At 41.1% G+C, this 21,548-nt stretch overlaps 1 protein-coding gene and 1 pseudogene across 1 annotated transcript; one reads left to right on the top strand and one right to left on the bottom strand.

Annotated features, from left to right (window-relative positions):
* Positions 1-1,453: 1,453 nt before the first annotated feature.
* On the bottom strand, positions 1,454-20,994 carry Zc3h8 (zinc finger CCCH-type containing 8). Its single transcript, XM_041670567.1, has 9 exons — positions 20,828-20,994; positions 15,051-15,141; positions 11,110-11,344; positions 9,285-9,418; positions 7,248-7,370; positions 6,765-6,876; positions 5,625-5,734; positions 4,686-4,727; positions 1,454-2,126 (listed from the first exon to the last, which is right to left on the bottom strand). The coding sequence occupies exons 1-8, from the start codon at positions 20,902-20,904 to the stop codon at positions 4,695-4,697; spliced, it is 915 nt and encodes a 304-aa protein (XP_041526501.1). The 5' UTR covers positions 20,905-20,994; the 3' UTR covers positions 1,454-2,126; positions 4,686-4,694.
* LOC121460268 lies at positions 2,489-3,052 on the top strand (annotated as a pseudogene).
* Positions 20,995-21,548: the final 554 nt, after the last annotated feature.

The following is a 21,548-nucleotide window of genomic DNA, read 5'->3' as shown; positions in this document are numbered from 1 at the left end:
GTGGATGTACAGAACATATTTAAGAAAGTGTCTCTGCCAAACTGACTGAAACCAAGTTGATAGATTTCATGGGCAGGTATGCTTACCTCTTCAAAACACTTCATTGAAAGGTGTGATGACTACGAACTTCTGTTTGACTGTAAAGCCCCTCAACACTCTTCTTGGTCTTAAATAAACCACAGGATCATCTTGAATTCCTTACAGTTCAAACTGGTCTTCAGAGAAGAGAAAAAGCATCCATCCTATGTGCAGTGACAACACTCCTTCCCACCAATTTACTACCTAAGGCTTTGTAAAAGACCCTTGGAGGGCTGGAGAGATGGCTCAGAGGTTAAGAGCATTGCCTGCTCTTCCAAAGGTCCTGAGTTCAATTCCCAGCAACCACATGGTGGCTCACAACCATCTGTAATGGGGTCTGGTGCCCTCCTCTGGCCTGCAGGCATATACACTGACATAATTAATATAAATAAATATTTTTTTAAAAGACCCTTGGAAAGTTCTCTAATTTTTGCTTTTTTTGTTTTTTCAAGACAGGGTTTCTTTGTGTAACAGCACTGGCTGTCCTGGAACTTGCTTTGCAGACCAAAGTGGCCTCAAATTCTCAGAGATCACTGGCCTCTGCTTCTCGAGTGCTATGATTAAAGGCGTGAGCCACCACCTTGAGGTCTCCTCTGTAATTTTTATCTGGCACCTTCTAGTGCACCTTCGGGGGAGCAATAAGCTCAGCAGGCAGCCACAGGGCATTGAGCAGAGGCTCACTCTTAGATAACCTCCTGAGCTTCCAGGGATCTATTCCGGTATCCTCCCTTCTTAAGCCTATCTGATCCTTGCACCATAAGCAATTACTTTCTTGATTCAGTAGGCTCCAATTACAACCAAAATAATCTTAGCTGGTATTTTCAATAGGATTCTAGGTAGAGTCGCTAGAATGATGAACTCTGTGTATCAGAAGGGTGCTAAACATAAGTCTCATGGTATTTGTCTAATATACATTCCACATATATTTAGAATTGCATCTATACCTGGAAAATGCTATTGTATGCTGTGTTCAAAACATCCTGAAACTCACACATTTATATTTTATACAACTATATAATCTGGCTACTGTTTATAAGCCAATGATAAAAGTTGCATGCTTTTCTATATAAGGTGCCCTCTTCTGGCCTTCAGGCATACATACAGACAGAATATTGTATACATAATAAATAAATAAATATTTTTTTAAAAAAAGAAACACTATTTGTGTGTTGTTTGCACACACACACGGAGGTCAAAGGACAACTTTCTGAAGCTGGTTCCCTCTTTCTACCATGGAATGTGGGGGGCAAACTTGCACAGCAAGCACCTTTACCCACTGAGCACTCACTGGCCCAAGGTAAATATTCTTACATTTTTAACAACACAAAGATTAAAAGCAGCAAGTATGAAAACACCATAGCAAGAGGTATTATATTATCCCACTTTATTTATAACAGAAATAATTAGAAACAAATATCCATCAGAAAATTGTTTTTAAAAAGATAACAGAAACACAGTCTATGCTAAACCATAAAATGGAACTCTGAATTATTGTTAAAAAAACATTGTGCAGAGCCGGGCGGTGGTGGCACATGCCTTTAATCCCAGCACTTGGGAGGCAGAGGCAGATCTCTGTGAGTTCAAGACCAGCCTGGTCTACAAGAGCTAGTTCCAGGACAGGCTCCAAAAACACAGAAAAACCCTTTCTCGAAAAAACAAAAAACAAACAAACAAAAAAAAAAAAACATTGTGCAAAGTATTTAATGACACGTAGAGATGTAACTTATTTTATCACCTACTGTCCCCTGGCATTCTCCACTGTCATCCTCCCTATACTTCCCATCCTCACTTTTCCCATCCTCTGCCTAGCTTGTTCTCGGCAGTCTCGACCGGGACCTAGCTCAGCACAGCATCCACCGCAGCCAGCATGCACGTGCTCCTCTCCCGTCTTCCCAGTGCAGAGCCACCCTTCACTTGAGCACTAGATCTGGAAGCTGCACATGATCACAACCACACAGGAAGATGCGTTAACTGAGGGACCTTCCAACTATTCCAAATGGCCAGTCTTCAAAAGTCCTGAACAGGAATAGATTTGTCCTCTATAGAAGCTGCAAAAGAGAATAAACACATCAGCTTGAGAAAATTACCAACTTAATCACCCCCTACACTCACTCACCTCTCTAAAAAACCATCCATGCAGCAAAAGAAAACATAAAATCCAAAATGCGTTAGATATTCTTCTTGGGGAAAACGGGAGGAATACCCTGAGTTTGAATGTAAAATCTAAGGCTAGAACCGAACCAAAATCCAGAAAAACAGAAAAAGAAAAAAAACAAAATCACATTAAAAAACAAAACAAAAACCCAAACCAAGCCAAAAAGATAATAAAAAAATAAATAAATAAACCCAACTATATTGGCCTCTAATCCCAGCACTTAGGAAGCAGAGGTAGGTGAATCTGTGAGTTCTAGATACAGAAAACTCTAGGACATCCAGGACTACATAGAAAGACTCTGTCAAAAACAAAAACAACAACAACAAAAACCCTATTAACAACAATAGAGTTGAATGGAAATGTAAGAACTCATTTATGATTACATAAAAAATTTCACTATGGCTTTTTCCGCCATCTTCCTGCTACCATGGTGCACATGAAAGTCCTGGCTGATGCTCTTAAGAGCATCAACAATGCTGAGAAGAGAGGCAAACGCAAGGTCCTCATCAGGCCCTGCTCCAAAGTCATTGTTCGGTTCCTAACCGTGATGATGAGCACGGTTACATTGGTGAATTTGAAATCATTGATGACCACAGAGCTGGGAAGATCGTCGTAAATCTCACAGGCAGGTTGAACAAGTGTGGAGTAATAAGCCCTAGATTTGATGTGCAACTCAAAGACCTAGAAAAATGGCAGGACAACCTGCTCCTGTCCCGTCAGTTTGGCTTCATTGTACTGACCACCTCAGCTGGCATCATGGACCATGAAGAGGCAAGACAAAAACACACAGGAGGGAAAATCCTGGGATTCTTTTTCTAGAGATGTAAAACATAAATAAAAAGCCTTTATGGACTGTGAAAAAAAAATTCACAATGAAGACTGGAGGGGATGGTTGGCTCAGTGGTGAAGAATACTTGTTCTTGACCGAGGACTCAGGTTTGAGTCCCACCACCCACATAGCAGCTCACAGCCATGCGTAACTCCAGTTTCAGAGGCCCCAGCATCATCTTCTGACCTCTGCGGGCACCAGGCATGAGTGTGGTACAGACACATATTCAAGCAAAACACACATACACATTAAAAACGACAAGGGAGCAGAGAAAAATGTATAGCTCAATAAAATCAAAGTCCACAAATACGACGACAATACTGTTAAGTTGTTACTATAACCAAAGCAATCCTCACGTTCAACACAACGAAGTTACAATTAAATATTTGAAAAAAAGGGAAAAAGAAAGAAAAAAAATGAAGAAAGAAGTTTCTTTTTTCTTTTCTTTCTTTTTTTTTTTTTTTTTTTGAGACAGGTTTCTCTTTGTAGCCCCAGCTGTCCTGGAACTTGCTCTGTAGAGTTGGCTAGCCTTGAACTCACAGAGATCCACCTGCTTCTGCCCCCCAAGTGCTAGGATTAAAGGTATGGGTCACCACCACCTGGCAAAAGAAATTTTTTAAAAATTCATATATAGAATCCAAATCTAAAAGATCCTGAATAACCAAAACTGCGGGAAAAAAATAACACATGGGCAAGACCCTACCTCAAAAAAAGCCGGGCAGTAGTGGCGCACATCTTTAATCCCAGCACTTGGGAGGCAGAGGTAGGCAGATCTCTGTGAGTTCGAGGCCAGCATGGTCCACAGAGTTAGTTCCAGGACAGCCAAGGCTGTTACACAGAGAAACTCTGTCTTGAAAAAGCAAAACCAAAACAAAAGACGACAAGAAAGCCTATAGAATGGGAAACTTGACACTCTTCACAGAGGAAGGTGAAGGTCATATAAAAGCAAAGCCAAAGGACAAACAGAAACCCTGGGCCAGTAATCTGAAGACGCTGCATGCCGTGCAGATCAGCTACAGGGCACCATCTTTATATCCACTAAGATAGGAAAAAATTAAAACACAAAGTATTAACAAATGTGGAAAAGAAATAATTCTATGGCTTATAGGAATGTAAACTGTTATATAACACATTAGAAAAACTGTGTTACCTTAAACCAATCCATTAAATTCTATTCCTTGGCATAGACCCGAGTAACTGTTGCAATTTATAGCAAGAGATATTTATAAAGAGTTACTGGAACAATGTGCCCTCAGAAAACTGAAAATCATCTAAATCTCCAACAATGATATCCAATCATAACCAAGTCATAGAATAAAATGCCAGGTGTGGTAGCTCATCTTTATCCTGGCACTCGGAAGGTAGAGGCACGTGGATATAACCAGGGCTACATAGAGAGACCCTATCTCAAATATCAGACAGACAGAACTCAAGAGGAGAATTAAACACACACACACGGCAGACAAATACAGACAGAGGAGCAGGTATATACATATTTTTATTGAGGAAGGAAGGAAGGGAAAAATGCTTCCATTTGAAAAGACAGAAAAGCCTCTATTAAGGCTGCTATCCCAACTTCAAGAGATGATTAAATAAGAAAGACCATTAGCAGGTCACTTTTACCTTCTCAGTCTATTTACATGACTTCTTTTCAGAATTCAAAACCTAACAGAAAAAAAACATGATTTTAAAAAAATTCATTAATACATACTATGTATACTGTCCTATCTCATTCTTCTCCAATTGTTCTAATAGCATTCAACCTAACAACATGTGGTATTACAAAAAGAAATAAGAAACTAATTTCACATAAATATCTGGTATGATTTCTAGCTCCACAGACACCATCCCTACTCTTGACATAGAGTGCCTACCAAATGAGCACCCCTGACTTCCTCATACTGGCTTAGGCTCCAGGAACTTTTGCCACAAGCGGTTTTAGGAGGATTTTTAAATTTTTCACATTTATTTAAATTTAATTTTGGAGACACTACCCTGACCTAATCTATAGAAAAGAATGTCAATGACCATAACTTCACAATAACCTTTTCTCAAAGACCAGGAATACCTGAAGACCAGTTATTGACATAACTAACGTGTTTGTCAGCAGTGACTCTCTGACTAAGCTGTACCTCTATTTCCTGTGCCTGTCTCGACTTAACAGCTATTTAAAGTCGCTAACTAGGGTAAAGAGACAGCTCGGTGAGTAAAAGGGGTTGCCGCCAAGTGCAACAATCTGACTTTGATCCTAGGGACCCACATGATAAAGAGAACCAACTCCCCAGAGTTTTTTCTGGCTGCCACAAGTCTGTACACACATAGTAAATAATAGAAAGTGTAACTCGCTAACAATATTGACTAACAACATTCTAATTAATTCTATCTATCAATGAATATCAATCTTCCTTTCAGAGACAATGATAAGATAAAAAAAAATTTCCAAACCTAAGTAAACTTAGATTATCATATACTAGCCCATGAAGCTCTCTCTTTTTTCAAATGTCATCCTTGGTACAAACATATTGTTTTTAAAAAGAAAAACAAGATCACCACCATACTTACTCTAGCCAACAGTTCCTGTGTTTCTGCAGTCAGTGGGGCATGAGAAAAATTACAGTGATCGCCCTGATAACATTTTGTTCCTGTGTGATAAAACTTGCAAGGGTATTCATGTAGCACAGTGTTAAGGGAAAGAACAATTTGAACCCAACTGAAAGACTTCATTGTTAATTAATAAAGATTTTCCCTCTAAAATCTTTCCTACCAGTACAATCACTGAGTTTTCTATTCAAAATATGAGAAAACAAAAGGTCTCATTTTAGAAAGACAACTTCTCCCTCATATATTCTCATAATGTACCACAGGTCAGTTTCATTCACAGATGAAATAAATGTGTCTTAATTACCTTGAGAGATGTGGTTATTTTAAAAGGTTCTTTGAGGATGGGGTAAATTAAAGTCAGTGACTACAGTATGTTTTACAAATCTGGATCTTTTATGTATTATGTTTGTTAAAGTAGAACCGACTTATATAACATTATTAAATAGAAAATATCAAGTTAAAATCTAAGACTTTTTGTCTTTTTCTTTGGTTTTTTAAGACAGGGTTTCTCTGTGTAACAGCGCTGGCTGTCCTGGAACTCACTTTGTAGACCAGGCTGGCCTCAAACTCAGAGCTCTGCCTGCCTCTACCTCCTGAGTGTTAAGATTAAAGGCGTGCGCCACCACCACCCAGAAGAATCTGAGACTTCAATGGTGTATGACTATAAAGAAACAACTTTTGTGTGGTCAATGGTGCTATTATTAGCTTAAATGTTTGAGTTTCATGTTTTTTGACAAGTCTGTGCCATTAGAACCAAGGCTCCCCTTCAAGTTCAGGGAACCTCCATAAAATATTTCTTTTTCTATACGAATAGACTCAATTAGACACAACCACAACAGAAACTGACATCTTCCTGGGCCTGACTAGGTCTCATGAGCCTTCCACCACCCAGGCTGAGCAGAATGGACCTACATTTAGGAGACTTTCTGAAGGGTCCCTTTCTTTCTTATGCAAATATGTATACAATACAATAACTTTGATATCTACTTGGGCTTAGGTAGAGCACTTTGCTATAGTCAAAGCTGTGGTTTATTACAAAGTCTACATCTTTAAAAGTTCATACTATACAAAGAGTGAAGGGACTCTTGTGATAAAGGATATTATGCAAATACAGGCAGTTCTCGCCTTTGGTGCAATACCCTTGTACGTAATACTTACACATCTCCTTCTTCTTCTCTATCTCCGCATCATGATCAAACTTACACTGGTCTCCCTGTGTGTAAGAATAAGCACAGGTCATGTCTCACAGTCAGACCTTTGCAGCTCAGCTCCCACTTAACTTCAAATGAGCGAGTCCAGAAAGAGTCCAAACAAGCTCGTGTTAGCGATAACTTAGCTTGTTACATCACTTAGCTTGCTGAACTTTATAAAAATTCTTGAACATTTTTAATATAAAGCGTATTTAATAAATTACCTTTTAAAGCATAAAAGCGGCACATCACTAATTTTCTAATTAAATTGTTTCCAAGAGCGAAAGGTTTTTAAAACTTTACAGGTTTGTTTTTAAAAGACTCAGAGACAGCAATTCTTGTAGATTTCTGCCATAAGCACGCTGTAGTGTATTTTGCTTGCACATTCTCATACCTTAATGCATTTCCTTTCAAGAAAGTATTTGCACACTTGCTTCCCTTTACGTTCCACTGTGTGCTGATTGATGAAGCCTTGACTCATCCTGACACACGGCTGCTTCTCTTCAGGCTCACCAGCCTTTAATACAATAAATAAATAAACAGAAAAAAAATTAAATATTTCATTCTATTTTACAAAATTGTTTTAATCTACTTTTAATATGTTAGACTGTGTCTCTTCTAGTTGGGCATGTTGACATAATGTGTCTTCTCAGCATTCCAAGGCTGAAGCAGGGCTACAAGTTCAAGGCCAGCCTGACCTATACAGCAAGACCCTGGCTCAAAAAAGGGTCTCTACTAAAAGAGCTTTCAAAGATGGACTTTAGTAAATCAGTTTATAAAATGAGTGCTCATCATTTTCAACAGCATTCAACCACTGAATACTAGTGTTTGTAAAATTTGAGGATTTTATGTACTTTGTCCTTATTTTATAAAAATGAATGAAAAAAATAAGAAAGTATATTGTTTGTAATAAAAAGAAGTCTACAACAGAAGGTTTTAGGATCACAGATAACAAAGCTGGGACTCCATTAACAGAAAGCAGTGAAAAATCTCTAGTTCCAACTACAGTTTTACAGATTAATATTTAAAAAAGAAATGAGAACCCTAAAGCCTATTTTAGCTCTTTAGAAACAAAACTTATTTTTAATGTCTTACCTTGTGACAGAGCTTATCGCTTCTGTATGCCTAAGTCGTAAATACAGATTTAGGAATATGGTGTGTGCAGTTAAGAACGAACCCATTTCCTAAATGACCAGCTTTGCAAGAATATCAAGTTATTGATTTATTAAGACCATAAAAATTATAAGTGTAGGGGCTGGAGAGATGGCTCAGAGGTTAAGAGTACTGGCTGCTCTTCCAGAGGTCCTGAGTTCAATTCCCAGCAACCACATGGTGGCTCACAACCATCTGTACTGAGATCTGGCGCCCTGCTCTGGCATGCGGGCATACATCGAGGCAGAATGTTGTATACATAATAAATAAATAAATATTTAAAAAAAATTATAAGTGTATCTCAGTTCAAATCTTTGGTTTTAGATAATTATGCTATGAGAGTCTAACATATGTTTAGAACTTGTTCTTGGTGTAGAAGGGCTGCAGTTGTGGAGGAAGAATCATCTGAGCCAATGTTACAACACAGAGACAGGGAAGAAACAAAGTTCAGCCCTGGCTTGGCCTGTGTGGAACAGGCAGTGACCTGAACTCTGACTTCACATTTCTCGTTCGCAAAATATGGAAAGAGAGACAGTTTTTACATAAGTTGATTTCAATCTTTAATATTTGGTATTCCCCTCCCTTATTTTGACATGGGATCTCACTGTTTGTTACCCAGGATAGTCCTCAACTCCTCCTACCACTCCTAAGCAGCTGGGACAACACAAGGCACCCACAACCATGCTTAGCTAATACTTTGATATTTCTAATATTTTAACCTCCCCAAACTCTTGACCCCGTGACTAAGCTGAATAAAAAGCTTGTCATTCGGTTTAAAAGTCTTCAGAAGAGTCTAGAGAGGTGATTTACTATCCTATGCTGAGTACAGATGCAAATCAAGGAAGAACATTTACAAAGCAACGTCAAAGCACCAGGTGCAGGACTGGCAGCTTTGGTAAGACCGATGTTCAGAATAGCTGTTTTTAATTTCCAGAAGGATCAACCCAAAGGCTACGGGACTGCAGTGTATCAGCTACACAGGACTGGGCGGCCTTTCAACTGTCTCCAAAGCTATTTCCTTCTGCCTCCCAGTTTTCTACAGTTAGCAATGGTCTAACACTCAGAGACCCCTGAGGCTGAAGACGTGCTGGCAGCCAGTGCCGAGAGGGAAGGAAGGAATTAGGAAGACCACAGAGTCAACAGCAGGTAGAGGTTTCCGTATACCCTGACTTGCGGGGTGCTCCTGCCTCCCCACATCTCCGAGCACTTCCTGAAACTGAAGTGAAAGGTAAGAACCTGGAAGCACATAGGCATCCTCCTAAAAGCACAACTCTTGTACCTTTTCTTGGGAGCCACAGTTCTTCAGCGAGACACTTGACCCTTTGTTTCCAGTGTCGGGCCACTTGCGCTTCATTTTCTTCTGTTTAACTTTCTTGTGACCAGCTTTAGATTTCTTATTTTTTTGTTTGGCAGCTAAAAACAAGAAGTTCATTTTTTTAAAATAGCATAAAGGTATGATGTCAGCTTAACCCTTAGAAATTGGCCTTATAATTCAGGGAAACTGCACCTCAGTAAGGGAAAGCAGACCGGACAGTGACGGGACTCGCTAACCAGAAGCAAACAAAGGCTTCTAACATCCTAACTTCAAATGCACTGTTATTGAAAAGAAGGGACAGGCGGGAGGGAAAAATAAGATGATGAATTAAGTCAATCTTGCACACCACAGGCCAGAACATTTTGAAGACGTCAACAATTGACTGATCCAATTAGAATTGCCACAGCATCTGTAGAAAAGAACTAGTGGCTTAGAATTATCACATATATTACAGATTTTCTCTTGAAAATATGTCTTAAAGAAGAGGATGGTGGTCCAAACTTGCATGCTGGCTAGTTTTCTGTCTACTTGACACAAACTAGAATTATCTAGGAAGAGGCACCTCAACTGCCGACTCCGTCAGATGGCCTGCAAACAGGTACGTAGGGCATGTTGTTGTTGATAACTGATGTGAGGGCCCAGCTCTCTGTGGGTGGTGCCACCCTGGACAGGTGGGCCTGGGTGGTATAAGAAAACGGGCTGAACAAGCCTGTAAACAGCCTTCCTTCCTCTAGGTTTCTGCCGTGTCTTCTTTCAGTAATGGACTGTTTGTTACCTGAGGTATAACATGAAATAAATAAACCCTTTCCTCCTCAGGGTGCTATCACGGTGTTTTATCATAGCAATATACAACAAACGAGAACAACTGCAAGCCTAGCACTGAAGACAATGGGGTCGGAGGATCAGGAGTTCAAGGCTATCTTCAGCTACATAGCAAGGTTCAGACTACCTGGACTACATGAGATCCCATCTCAAAATATTTCACACGCGCACACACACACAGACACACACACACACACGTGTGTGTGTACCAAAAAAGAAAACCATATACACTAAATTTACTGATAGCTGTATCTTGAATAGAAAAAACACTTGAAGGAAAGCACAGTAAATGGAAAGCATTAAAAATTTCATTTATGCTGGGCAGTTGTGGTGCACACCTTTAATCCCAACACTTAGGAGGCAGAGGTATAAGAGTCTCAGAGTTCAAGGGCAGTCTGATCTTATAAAGCAAGTTCCAAGGCAGCCAAGGCTACATAGAAAAACATTGTCTCAAAACAAACAAACAAAAAAAAAAAACAAAAAAAAAACATTTACAAACTGTCATGTGCCCTCATATCTATGGCCAAATCACATTTTTGTAATTTAAAATAATACATATCAATTTAAAAAATAAAAATGAAAGAAATGCATTTTTATGCTAGGATATAGTTCCATAGCAGAATGTCTCCTTAATACACGAGTCCTGGGTGATCAGTCCCCAGTATTTAAAAAAAATGGACACAGACATACACAATCACCCAGTCAGTCAATTCTTTAAACAAGGGTCATACACACAGAAGCCAGGGATTCAGACTTCTTCTGAGAGAGACACAGCCTTTGATAACCCACTAGCAGCCCAGTGTCTCCTATAAACTGAGAGCTACCACGCAACCAAGTCTCGGGTTGCCTCTCACTTCAACAACCTGCCTCGAGCACAAAAAGCAACCAAAGTCACCTTGTCTTGTAAGATAAAGTACAGGTGAGAAAATGCTTGTTCAAATACAAACAACCAGGACAAAGTGCTTACTCTGCTGGGTGCCTGCCGCTCCCTCTTTTTTCACAGATTCTCCAGGCAGTAGTGAGAGTTGAGCAGCTTTTGCCATTTCCTTGGCTTGGATGTACTGTTGAAGCTCTTTGTCAAAATTATCTTCAGGTTCCGGAGTGCAGGTCTCACCGTCACTGTATGGGTCATAGTCCTTACTTCTTGATTTTTTACATGGCAAACCCTTTGGTGATGCTGTAGAGTTTCCCAGGTGCTTAAACTAAAGATGAAAAGATAATGCATTTATCTATTCTTTATCAATAAAAACTCGGGAGTCAGGTATTGGGATAAGAACCTGAATGACCAGAGAAGCAGCAGTGAAGTGACCAGTGACTTCTTATCTTTCATTCCTCCATCCAAAAGGGTTAAGATCCTCTCTAAGCCCCACCCTACTACTTCTATCTGTCTGCAGTTCTCTAAAACCTCTATGGTAAATTTTGGTCAGCCAGTATCTAGCTCTGCCCTCTGATTCAAAACAAACTTTCTTGGGAGCATCATAATGTAATCAAAATATCACACAATAAAAATTGAAATTTTTGGCTTAAGATTCAAAGCAAGCTTTATATACATATATATCATAAGACTAGCAATTAATTGACTATTACTGCAATTGTATGAGGGATACATGAGTCATCCTTGTGCCTTATGTGTTGCGTTTTCTACACTTTTTTTTATAAATGTAGTCATTTTTTGAGACTATTATTTATTTATTTAATTATATAGACAATGTTCTGCCTGCATGTATGTCTGCATGCCAGAAGAGGGCACCAGATCTTATTACAGATGGCTGTGAACCACCACGTGGGTGCTGGGAATTGAACTAAGGACCTCTGGAAGAACAGCCAGTGCTCTTAACCCCTGAGCCATCTCTCCAACCCCTCTACACTCTTTTTTTAAACACCTGAAAATTTTGCAGAATTAAAAATGGGCTGTAGAAATGGCTCAGTGGTTAGGAGCATACAGCACTCTTCCAGAGGACCCAAGATTCGTTCCCTCACCATGTACAGCGGCTTACACCTGTTAACTCCAGCTCTAGAGGAATCTGATACTTCCAGTCTTGAAGGACACTAGCATGCATGTGCACGCACACATACACATACACACACACCAAACAAACAAATACCACAAGGAAGACCAGGGAGATGGCACAGACAGTAAAGTTCCTGCTATCAGGCGTGAGAACTCAAGTTCAGATCCCTAGCACCCACGTAAAAGCTGGTCTGGTGGCCTCATGTGTAACCTTAGGATACAGTGAGCGCCAGGTGAATGGAGACAGACAGATCTCTGGAGTTCACTGGACAGCCAACCCAACTGCATCAATGAACTCAAGGCTCAGAGAGAGATCCATCTCAAAAATAAAGTAGAGAACAATTGAGAAATCCATCCAATAGTAACCTCTCGCCTCTACATGTACACACACACACACAAACAGTTCCACACACAATATGCTTAGAAAAATTCAAGACAAAGACTGTATAATATTCTAGGGATTCAAATTTCCCTCTAAATAATCCATAAATTTCACATATTACCAATGAAAACCCTACCCAAGACTTTCTGTGGTACCCAACAAACTGATTTTAAATTTATATAGGTAGGCCTATGCTAAGAATAGCCACACCAGGTGTGGTGTGGTGCACACCTTCAGTCCTACTACTGGAGAGGTAGAGGCAGGTAGATTAGATGGCAGAATTTGAGGCCAGCCTGGTCTACAGAGTGAATTCAAGGACAGCTAAAGACTACACAGAGAAACCACATCTTGAAAAACAAACAACAGCACAAAAAGATAGCCAAGACACTTCAAAGAAGAAAAAACCACAAAGGTGCCAAGACTTGCTTATATAACAGCAAATCATTTTAAAACTGTACTAATTAACTCTTTGAGTAGTGGGGAAGGAACAGGTAGTTCAGAGGACAAGAACAGACAGCTGAGAAGACTGAACATGAATACCTGACTTTAACAAAAGTGGCAATGTAAAACCATGGGGACAAGACAGCCCCTTACTGATAACAAAATGGCCCTGAAACAATTAGGTATAATAATAACAAAATAAAGAAATGGGTTGCCTGCACCCCAAGGTGATTATAAATTTCAATGTGAAAGGCGAAACAAAGCTTTAGAAGATAATTCAAGAAAATAAGCTTATCGGTGCACAAAGGACTGGGTATACAGGAACATACTCTTAAAATCAACTATCTCAAAGGTGTGACATTTACAAAAAATATCACTGGAGAGAAAGAAAACTAAAATGAGCAGGTATCTGCAACACATAAGGCACAAGGATGACCAAAAAGTACATAGAACTCTAAGTCAAGAAAACAACAACAAATAGTGAAGGTAAGGGGAACAGAGACCAAGCTCAAGGACACAGGAAACTCACACAGGGCGAGACTGGAAATGCAGCTGCAAACAGAACAAGACTGGGATGTCATGGCATTCTCAGGCGGGGCCAGCCTCTCTCATTTGTAGTGTTGGAATAAAAACTGGTACAACCACTTTCTAACACAGGCAAGTATCGCTACAAGAGCAACGCTGCTCATACGTGAGGCTCCAGCAGCATCTCTCCCAGGACAGTGCAGAGTGTAGGTGCACAATACAAGAATGCCAGCACCCTACTAAGGAAAGCAAGACCAGCGCCACCTCTAACAGCCTGTCCTATGGACGGCTGTGCTGCGAGAACAGTGAACAAGCACACACTCGATTTATGAATTTAAACTGTAAGCTCAGGGATGACTACATAAGCAGTAAAACTGGGAAAAACACAGAAGCGATCTGTGCACAAGTTAGAACTGGTCATTTCAGGAGCAAACACGGAGGAGAGAGGCAACAATACTTTTTCTAGACCTGCAGTGCTTACCTGGGTACCCCTACTAAGTTAGCCATAACCCTACATATATTTGTGTTAGTGACTGAAAAGCCTGAGCTGAACGAACTCTGCTTGGGGATAACCTGGGTGTTCACCTTTTCCTATAACTTATTTAGAAATAAAGACAGTGTGCTATTGCCTGTCTACTCTCTTAGAGAGGGAGTACACAGACTATGAACTGTGGGCATGGAGTGAGGCCTGTATCACTGCAGATTCTGGACATCGGCCTCAGTCTTTATCCGTGGCAGCTACACATGGAAGTCAGTATTTCTGAGGGAGGGGCTCAGAGCCTTCCCCAGGAGATGAAGGTGCTGTGCTAGTTGTAGCATCTCTCCTGCATATTTTTATAAAGCCCATTTGTGCCTTACATTGTCAATATAATATATTTTTATGTAATGTGTTAACATTTACTGCCTCCCCCATAAAAAACTCCAACAGGAGAGGAGCAGATATTGGCTTTGTGATGGACTGAACTTGAGTCTCCCCCAACTCTAAATTCTTATGTGTAAGTCTTGATCTTCAATTTTGCACAATGGGGCCTATTTGGAAATCAGGCCATTGTAGGAGGTCAGGAGGCTTCTTACAGTCTGGAACAGACCTCTCCTTACACACCCCAGAAAGAACAACCCTGCTACCACCTTTGCTCCCAGGTTCAATTCTAGCCCCTCAACAGGATAACACATTTGTGTTGTTCATGCTGCCATGTTTGAATCCTGCTACATACTAATCTGGATTTTAAGTCAGTAATTAGTAAGGCTGGTTAAGTACAGACCTGTAGATTTTTACATCTAATTTGATAGGAAAGAAGCTTTTCAAAAAACAGTTTACAGTTCATTTCAGAAATGAGGAAATCAATCTTGTTATAACACGGACACATTCCCCATCTGATCATGATAGGAGTTCATGCTAAAAGGCAAGAAAGTTACTGAAAGATGATTCTGAGTTTCCTTGACCTAAGTTAACAGGGCCCCAAATGCTAAATACAATGAGACAAACAGGATCCTTCAGGCTCTCACATCCATCCAGAGCTGTCTGTCCAACAAGTCAGGTGAACCTTACTTTCTTGGGAATCTGTTCACTGTTTCGCTTTGCTTTCCATTTTACTTTCTCTGTCTGTGTTTCAACTTCAGCACCATCTACTTCATCAGTTCTGCAGCAAAACAGCAAATAACACAAAAGAGTTTATCGCACAGCATTAAAACTCATGGCTTGGGTCTTAAGATAAGTTCCAAATTCAAAGTCTACTCCAAATACTCTATAACATTAATAAAAATAGCAGTGTAGGCCCAGGTATGGGTGGTGCAATCCTTTAATCCCAGCACTCAGAAGGTAGAGGTGGGTGGATCTCTGTGAGTTTGAGGTCTAGACAGCAAGTTCTAGGCCAGACAGGGCTATATACAGTGAGACTGTCTCAAAATAACCACAATGATGATGATGACAACTGGTAAATGGTAATATGTATATGATCAACCTATAGAACTGAAAGTTTATATTATATATCTTAGTGCTTAAGAATTAGCATATACGGGCCAGGCGGTGGTGGCACACGCCTTTAATCCCAGCACTCGGGAGGCAGAGGCAGTCGGATCTCTGTGAGTTCGAGTCCAGCCTGGTCTACAAAGGGAGTTCCAGGACAGGCTCCAAAGCTACAGAGAAACCCTGTCTCGAAAAACCAAAAGAAAAAAAAAAAAATTAGCATATACGCCAGCCAGTGGCAGCGCACGCCTTTAATCCCAGCACTCAGGAGGCAGACGCAGGTGGATCTCTGTGAGTCTGAGGCCAGCCTTGTCTACAGAGAGTTCCTGGACAGCTAGGGCAGTTACACAGAGACACCCTGTCTCAAAAAAGCAAAAGAGGGGAAAAAAAGAATTAGCATATATACAAATCACTATTCACCCATCATTCCTGTCATTCATTGCATGTTAATTATTCATCACATTCAGGCTGTGGGCTCAGACTACAAGGTATAACAATGAAAAAGACAAGCCTCCTGAGAGCTTTTTATCTGCTTGGGAGAATAATACAGGCACATATATAAGGAACACTCAAGTTAGATTTGGGGTTTTCTAAACAGAAAAGATATGGAAGAACTAGCAAAGAGGAATGTCAAAGAGCGAGGTGTGTCAGGTACGATGCAGGATGCCTCTGGAGGTCAGGAGATAACACCCAAATGTGAAGATAAACAACTCTTCTGACTCAAGCGTGAGCAACTCGCCATGCATAGACACTGTGTAATTACTGAGCATACTCTAGCACAGCAGTTCTCAACCAGGGTGTGTGTGTGTAACAACCTTTTCACATATAAGATAAGGGTACGCATATAAGACATCCTGCATATCAGATATTTACATTATGATGCATACCAGCAGCAAAATTACAGTTATGAAGCATCAACGAAGGTAATTTTCTGGTTCGGAGTCACGACAACATGAGGAAGGGTGGCAGCATCAGGAAGGCTGAGAAGCACTGCTCTAACAGAACTGAAAGTGAACCCGAGACGAAGGGATGGATAATATCAGAGCCTGGAGAACTGTCTTAAACCACGGCCTCTCAATCTCCATTTCACTGCTCCTTTAGGAGCCACGATTCTCAGTCCTAGTTGTTGACCCACCCAGAAGCGCGAAAGCCAACTCTAGTAGTACTGAGTTGTCCCTGTTTGTTCCCCCCATTGCTGCTACTTTTTTTTTTTTAAAGATAGGGCGACTTTTGCTGTGAAGAGACACCATGACCATGACAACTCTTATAAAGGAAAACATTCAACTGGTGCAGCTTACACTTCAGAAGTTCAGTCCATTATCATAATGGCAGGACATGGCGGCATGCAGGCACACATGGTGCTGAGGATGAGCTGAGAGTTCTACATCCTGATCCGCAGGCAACAGAAAGTGAACTATGTCACGAGGTGACATAAGGAGCAAGGGAGTAAAGGAGCCTTCAAAGCCTACCCCCATAGTGACACACTTCCTCCATAAAGGTCCTACCTACTTCAATAAAGCCATACCTCCTAATAGTGCCACTCCCTATGATCTTACGGGGGCAAATTATATTCAAATTACCAATCTCACTATGTAGACCAGGCTGGCCCCAATCCATCTGCTTCTGCCTCCCCAGTACTAGGATTAAAGGTGTGACACCATGCCCAGTTGCTACTTTTTCTTCTTGGTTGGCTTCTCATCTTTGCAACTCTTACCAAAGTCATTCCTCACCTTTCTTTCCTACAGTTTCATCCTCCTGGAGTCTAATACCATCTGTATACAGCTGATTCCAATAGCCTAGCTCCAACCTCCTGCCCTTAAGAACCAAACAGCCAACTTTCATTAAGGCTTTTCCTTAACTGGCTTCTTTATACTATCCACACTATCCTCATTATCCCAAATATCTAACTCCTCACCCAGTCTTCATTTAGCCCAAGGCTTTCCTTATCATCTAAGGTACCATATATCTGCCATTCACCTCGATAATACACAATTCATGAGCATTAGTATTTTTCTGCATTTTATTCATTTATTGCTCTGTCACCATGCCCTAGAATGATGTGTCTTATGTAGCAGGAGTGCAATTAAAATTGTTTTAAATGAATGAGTATTCCCATCATGAGCAAAAGAATCAGAAACCTGAAGACTAACTCACTTCACACACACACACACACACACACACACACACACAGCAGGCTAGAAATGGCTCAGTAGTTAAGTGCAATGGCTGCTCTTCCAAGGACCAACACGGTGGTTAACAAACATCAATACCACCTGTTCCAATGATCTCTTCAGGCCTCCAAGGGCAAGGCACACATATGGTGCAGAAACATACATGCAGGCAAAACATTCATACACATAAAATAAACTAAAATAAACAAAAAAACATGTTTCAATGCATTCAAAAAAATCTAAAGGCAAAAATCAAGATAAACTGAAAAATACAGAAATCTAAAATCTTGAAAAGGACCCAAAGCCAAAGTAAAAGGAGGCCTACGAATAGCTAGGTACCTTACTTTCATGCCGCTCTCCAACTGTCTTCTGCAAGTCCAAGCGCCTCTTACATATTTCAGCCAAACTTTAGGGAACGGGTATTTTGTCTACAGTAATTTCAAACTATTGACTATTTTTTCTAATCTAGTTCAATTCTCATACATGTAAATGCTATCAATTTGTTTCTGTCCTTACAGATTCAACGCAATGCCCATCAAAATCCCAGCAAAATTCTTCAAAGACCTCGAAAGAATGGTTCTCAACTTCATGTGAAAAAGCAAAAGACCCAGGATAACCAAACAATCCTGTACAATAAAAGAACTTCTGGAGGCATCACACTCCCTGACTTCAAACTCTACTACAGAGCTACAGTACTGAAAACAGCATGGTATTGGCATAAGAACAGACAGGAGGACCAATGGAACTGAACAGAAGACCCGGATATCAATCCACACATCTTTGAACACCTGATTTTTGACAAGGAAGCAAAAAATTATCAAATGGAAAAAAGAAAGCATATTTAACAAGTGGTGCTGGCATAACTGGATATCAACACGTAGAAAAATGAAAATAGACCCATATCTATCACCATGCACAAAACTCAAGTCCAAATGTATCAAAGACCTTAACATAAAGCCAGCCACACTGAACCTTATAGAAGAGAAAGTGGGAAGTACACTTGAATGCATTGGCACAGGGAACCACTTCCTAAATATAACCCCAGCAGCACAGACACTGAGAGAAACAATTAATAAATGGGACCTCCTGAAACTGAAAAGCTTCTGTAAAGCAAAGGACACGGTCAACAAGACAAAACGACAGCCTACAGAATGGGAAAAGATCTTCACTAACCCCACATCAGACAGAGGTCTGATCTCCAAAATATACAAAGAACTCAAGAAATTGGACACCAAAAGAACATATAATACAATGAAAAAATTTGGAGTAAAGACCTCAACAGAGAACTATCAACAGAGGAATCTAAACTGGCTGAAAGACACTTAAGGAAATGTTCAACATCCTTAGTTATCAGAGAAATGCAAATCAAAACAACTCTGAGATTCCATCTTACACCTGTAAGAATGGCCAAGATCAAAAAACATTGATGACAACTTATGCTGGAGAGGTTGTGGAGAAAAGGGACAATTCTGCATTGCTAGTGGGAATGCAAGCTGGTACAACCCCTTTGGATGTCAGCGTGGCAATTTCTCAGAAAATTAGGAAACAACCTTCCTCAAGACCCAGTAATACTACTTTTGGGTATATACCCAAAGGATGCTCAATCGTGCCGCAAGGACATGTGCTCAACTATGTTCATAGCAGCATTGTTTGTCATAGCCAGATCCTGGAAACAACCTAAATGCCCCTCAACCAAAGAATGGATAAGGAAAATGTGGTACACTTACACAATGGAGTACTACACAGCAGAAAAAAAAATAATGACAGCTTGAATTTTGCAGGAAAATGGATGGAGCTAGAAAACATTATTTTGAGTGAGGTAACCCAGATACAGAAAGACAATTATCACATGTACTCACTCATAGGTGGTTTTTAAACATAAAGCAAAGAAAGCCATCCTACAATCCACAATCCCAGAAAATTTAGACAACAATGAGGACACTAAGAGAGACTTACATAGATCTAATCTACACGAAAGTAGAAAGTAGAAAAAGGCAAGATCTCCTGAGTAAATTGGGAGCATGTGGACCTTGGGGGAGGATTGAAAGGGCGAGGGGAAAGGCAGGGAGGGGAGCAGAGAAAAATGTAGAGCTCAATAAATATCAATAAGAAAATGAAAAAAAAATCTGTCCTTGAATGTTACTATCTGCAAGTAATCCGGGTCCATTTCTTCCCAGTATCTATCTATAGGACCTAATTTACACGAGTAATTCTGCTTTAGAAGCTGTGTGATGAAATCGTATTACTGAAATCACACTACCCGAGCACCTTAATCCTAGGTCTACCACCCCCAGTGTCGTCTTGGCAGGTGACATAAGCTCCCTATGCCTCAATATTCTCATCTGTAAAATAAGAACATCACTTTCTCCTTAAGGCTGATGTGGGGGCTAAATTTCACATGATGCACACATGAAACCCTGGATGCTAGCCCAATTAGGGTCATGGTTTCCACTAACGTATTTTGAGACAGAGCTGTGAACACATATATTCTTTTCCCCCTTAAAACAGGATTTCACTATGTAGCCCAGACTGTTCTCAGACTCGCTAAATCTTCCAGCTTCGGCTTCTCAAGAGCTGGGATTAAAGTTGTGCCACCAGGTCTGGCCCAGCGCTGGAAACGTATCTGTAATTAGGATGGCGAAAAATCTCGTGAAGGATGTGTGTCAAGGTTTCCACTGAGGCAAGATGGGAACATAGAAGACAAGAGTTTTTGGCGAGATGGGGCGTGGGGGCACTTTCAATTCAAAAGACTAAAAGTGAACAGGTACCTGTACAGAAATTCTGCACTCTGCACTAAGTACGAGACTAACAACATGCTTTTCCAATTTAACAGAAATACTAAGCCAAAACGGTGCTTGCTGCTTTATTCTGGGATTTTTGGCTCAGGGTCACTGGCAGGGCAGTGCTTCAGTACCATTCAAACTCTCAAGAACCAGGAGTCGGGGCAAAGCCACCTCTGAGCTGAGGGAGTGACAGGAAACAGGTTAAGCGCACGTGCACGGGGGCAGACCAACAGAGATCGGAGCCTCCTCCCGCCGCCCGGCCACTGCCCTCGCCCCAGGTCCCCACTCTGCCAGCCACCCCACTTCCCCCGCGACCTCTCCGCTCCGGCCTCGGCTCACGCGCTAGCCCAGGCTGAGGGGCGGAACCCCGGCGCTGCCCCTGCAAACGACGAAACGTGTGGATCACCTTTCTTCAGAGTCGGCGGCCGTTTTTTTGCCAAGGGCCGGATTGGGGGGTTTTGAGAAAAGATTTTCAAAATCCATAACTCAGAAGGGAACCGTCCCTCTCCACGCCGAACAGTTACTGAGCAACCACCAGAGCTGGGACGCAGGAACCTAGAGCCTCGCTCTGGCCCGCAGGCTCCGCCCCGCGCACGCGCACGCGCCACTTGGGCGCGCCTTCTCTCGATCCCGTGGCACCAGCGACCACCCGTACTACGCATGCGTGATCCTCACTAGGGCGCTTTCAGTGCCTGCACTGGCGCTCGCGCAGTTCTCTATGCTGGCCTGGCCAATGAGCATACCTCTTTGTGCAGCTGTCTAGTAGTATTTAAAAGAAATAACAATCTTCAGGCGGATCTCTGTGAGTTCGAGACCAGCCTGGTCTACAAGAGCTAGTTCCAGGACAGGCTCCAAAACCACAGAGAAACCCTGTCTCGAAAAACCAAAAAACAAAACAAAAAAAACAATCTTGCCGGGCGATGGTGGTGCACGCTTTTAATCCCGGCACTCGGGAGGCAGAGGCAGGCGGATCTCTGTGAGTTCGAGGCCGGCCTGGTCTATAAGAGCTAATGCCAGGACAACGAGGACAACCAGGGCTGTTACACAGAGTAAACCCTGTCTCGAAAAACCAAAATAATAATAATACTAACAATAATAATAATCTTTAGGATTCTTTTTTACAAGAT

Source organism: Microtus oregoni, unplaced genomic scaffold, assembly GCF_018167655.1.
Source record: "Microtus oregoni isolate MIOR12 unplaced genomic scaffold, Mior012 000020F_ref0000438, whole genome shotgun sequence".
Lineage (NCBI taxonomy): Eukaryota > Metazoa > Chordata > Mammalia > Rodentia > Cricetidae > Microtus > Microtus oregoni.
The sequence above is the reverse complement of the archived record's forward strand: the minus strand, read 5'-3'. Positions and strand labels throughout refer to the sequence as shown.

What these genes read in the sequence shown, in the direction of transcription:
- Zc3h8 (XM_041670567.1), bottom strand. Translation starts at nt 20,904, where the DNA reads ATGGATTTTGAAAATCTTTTCTCAAAACCCCCCAATCCGGCCCTTGGC. An exon ending in ACTGTGGCTCCCAAGAAAAG is followed by an intron (nt 7,371 to 9,284) that starts GTACAAGAGTTG and finishes ATTGTATTAAAG; the next exon opens with GCTGGTGAGCCTGAAGAGAA. An exon ending in TTGAAAGGAAATGCATTAAG is followed by an intron (nt 6,877 to 7,247) that starts GTATGAGAATGT and finishes TCTTACACACAG; the next exon opens with GGAGACCAGTGTAAGTTTGA.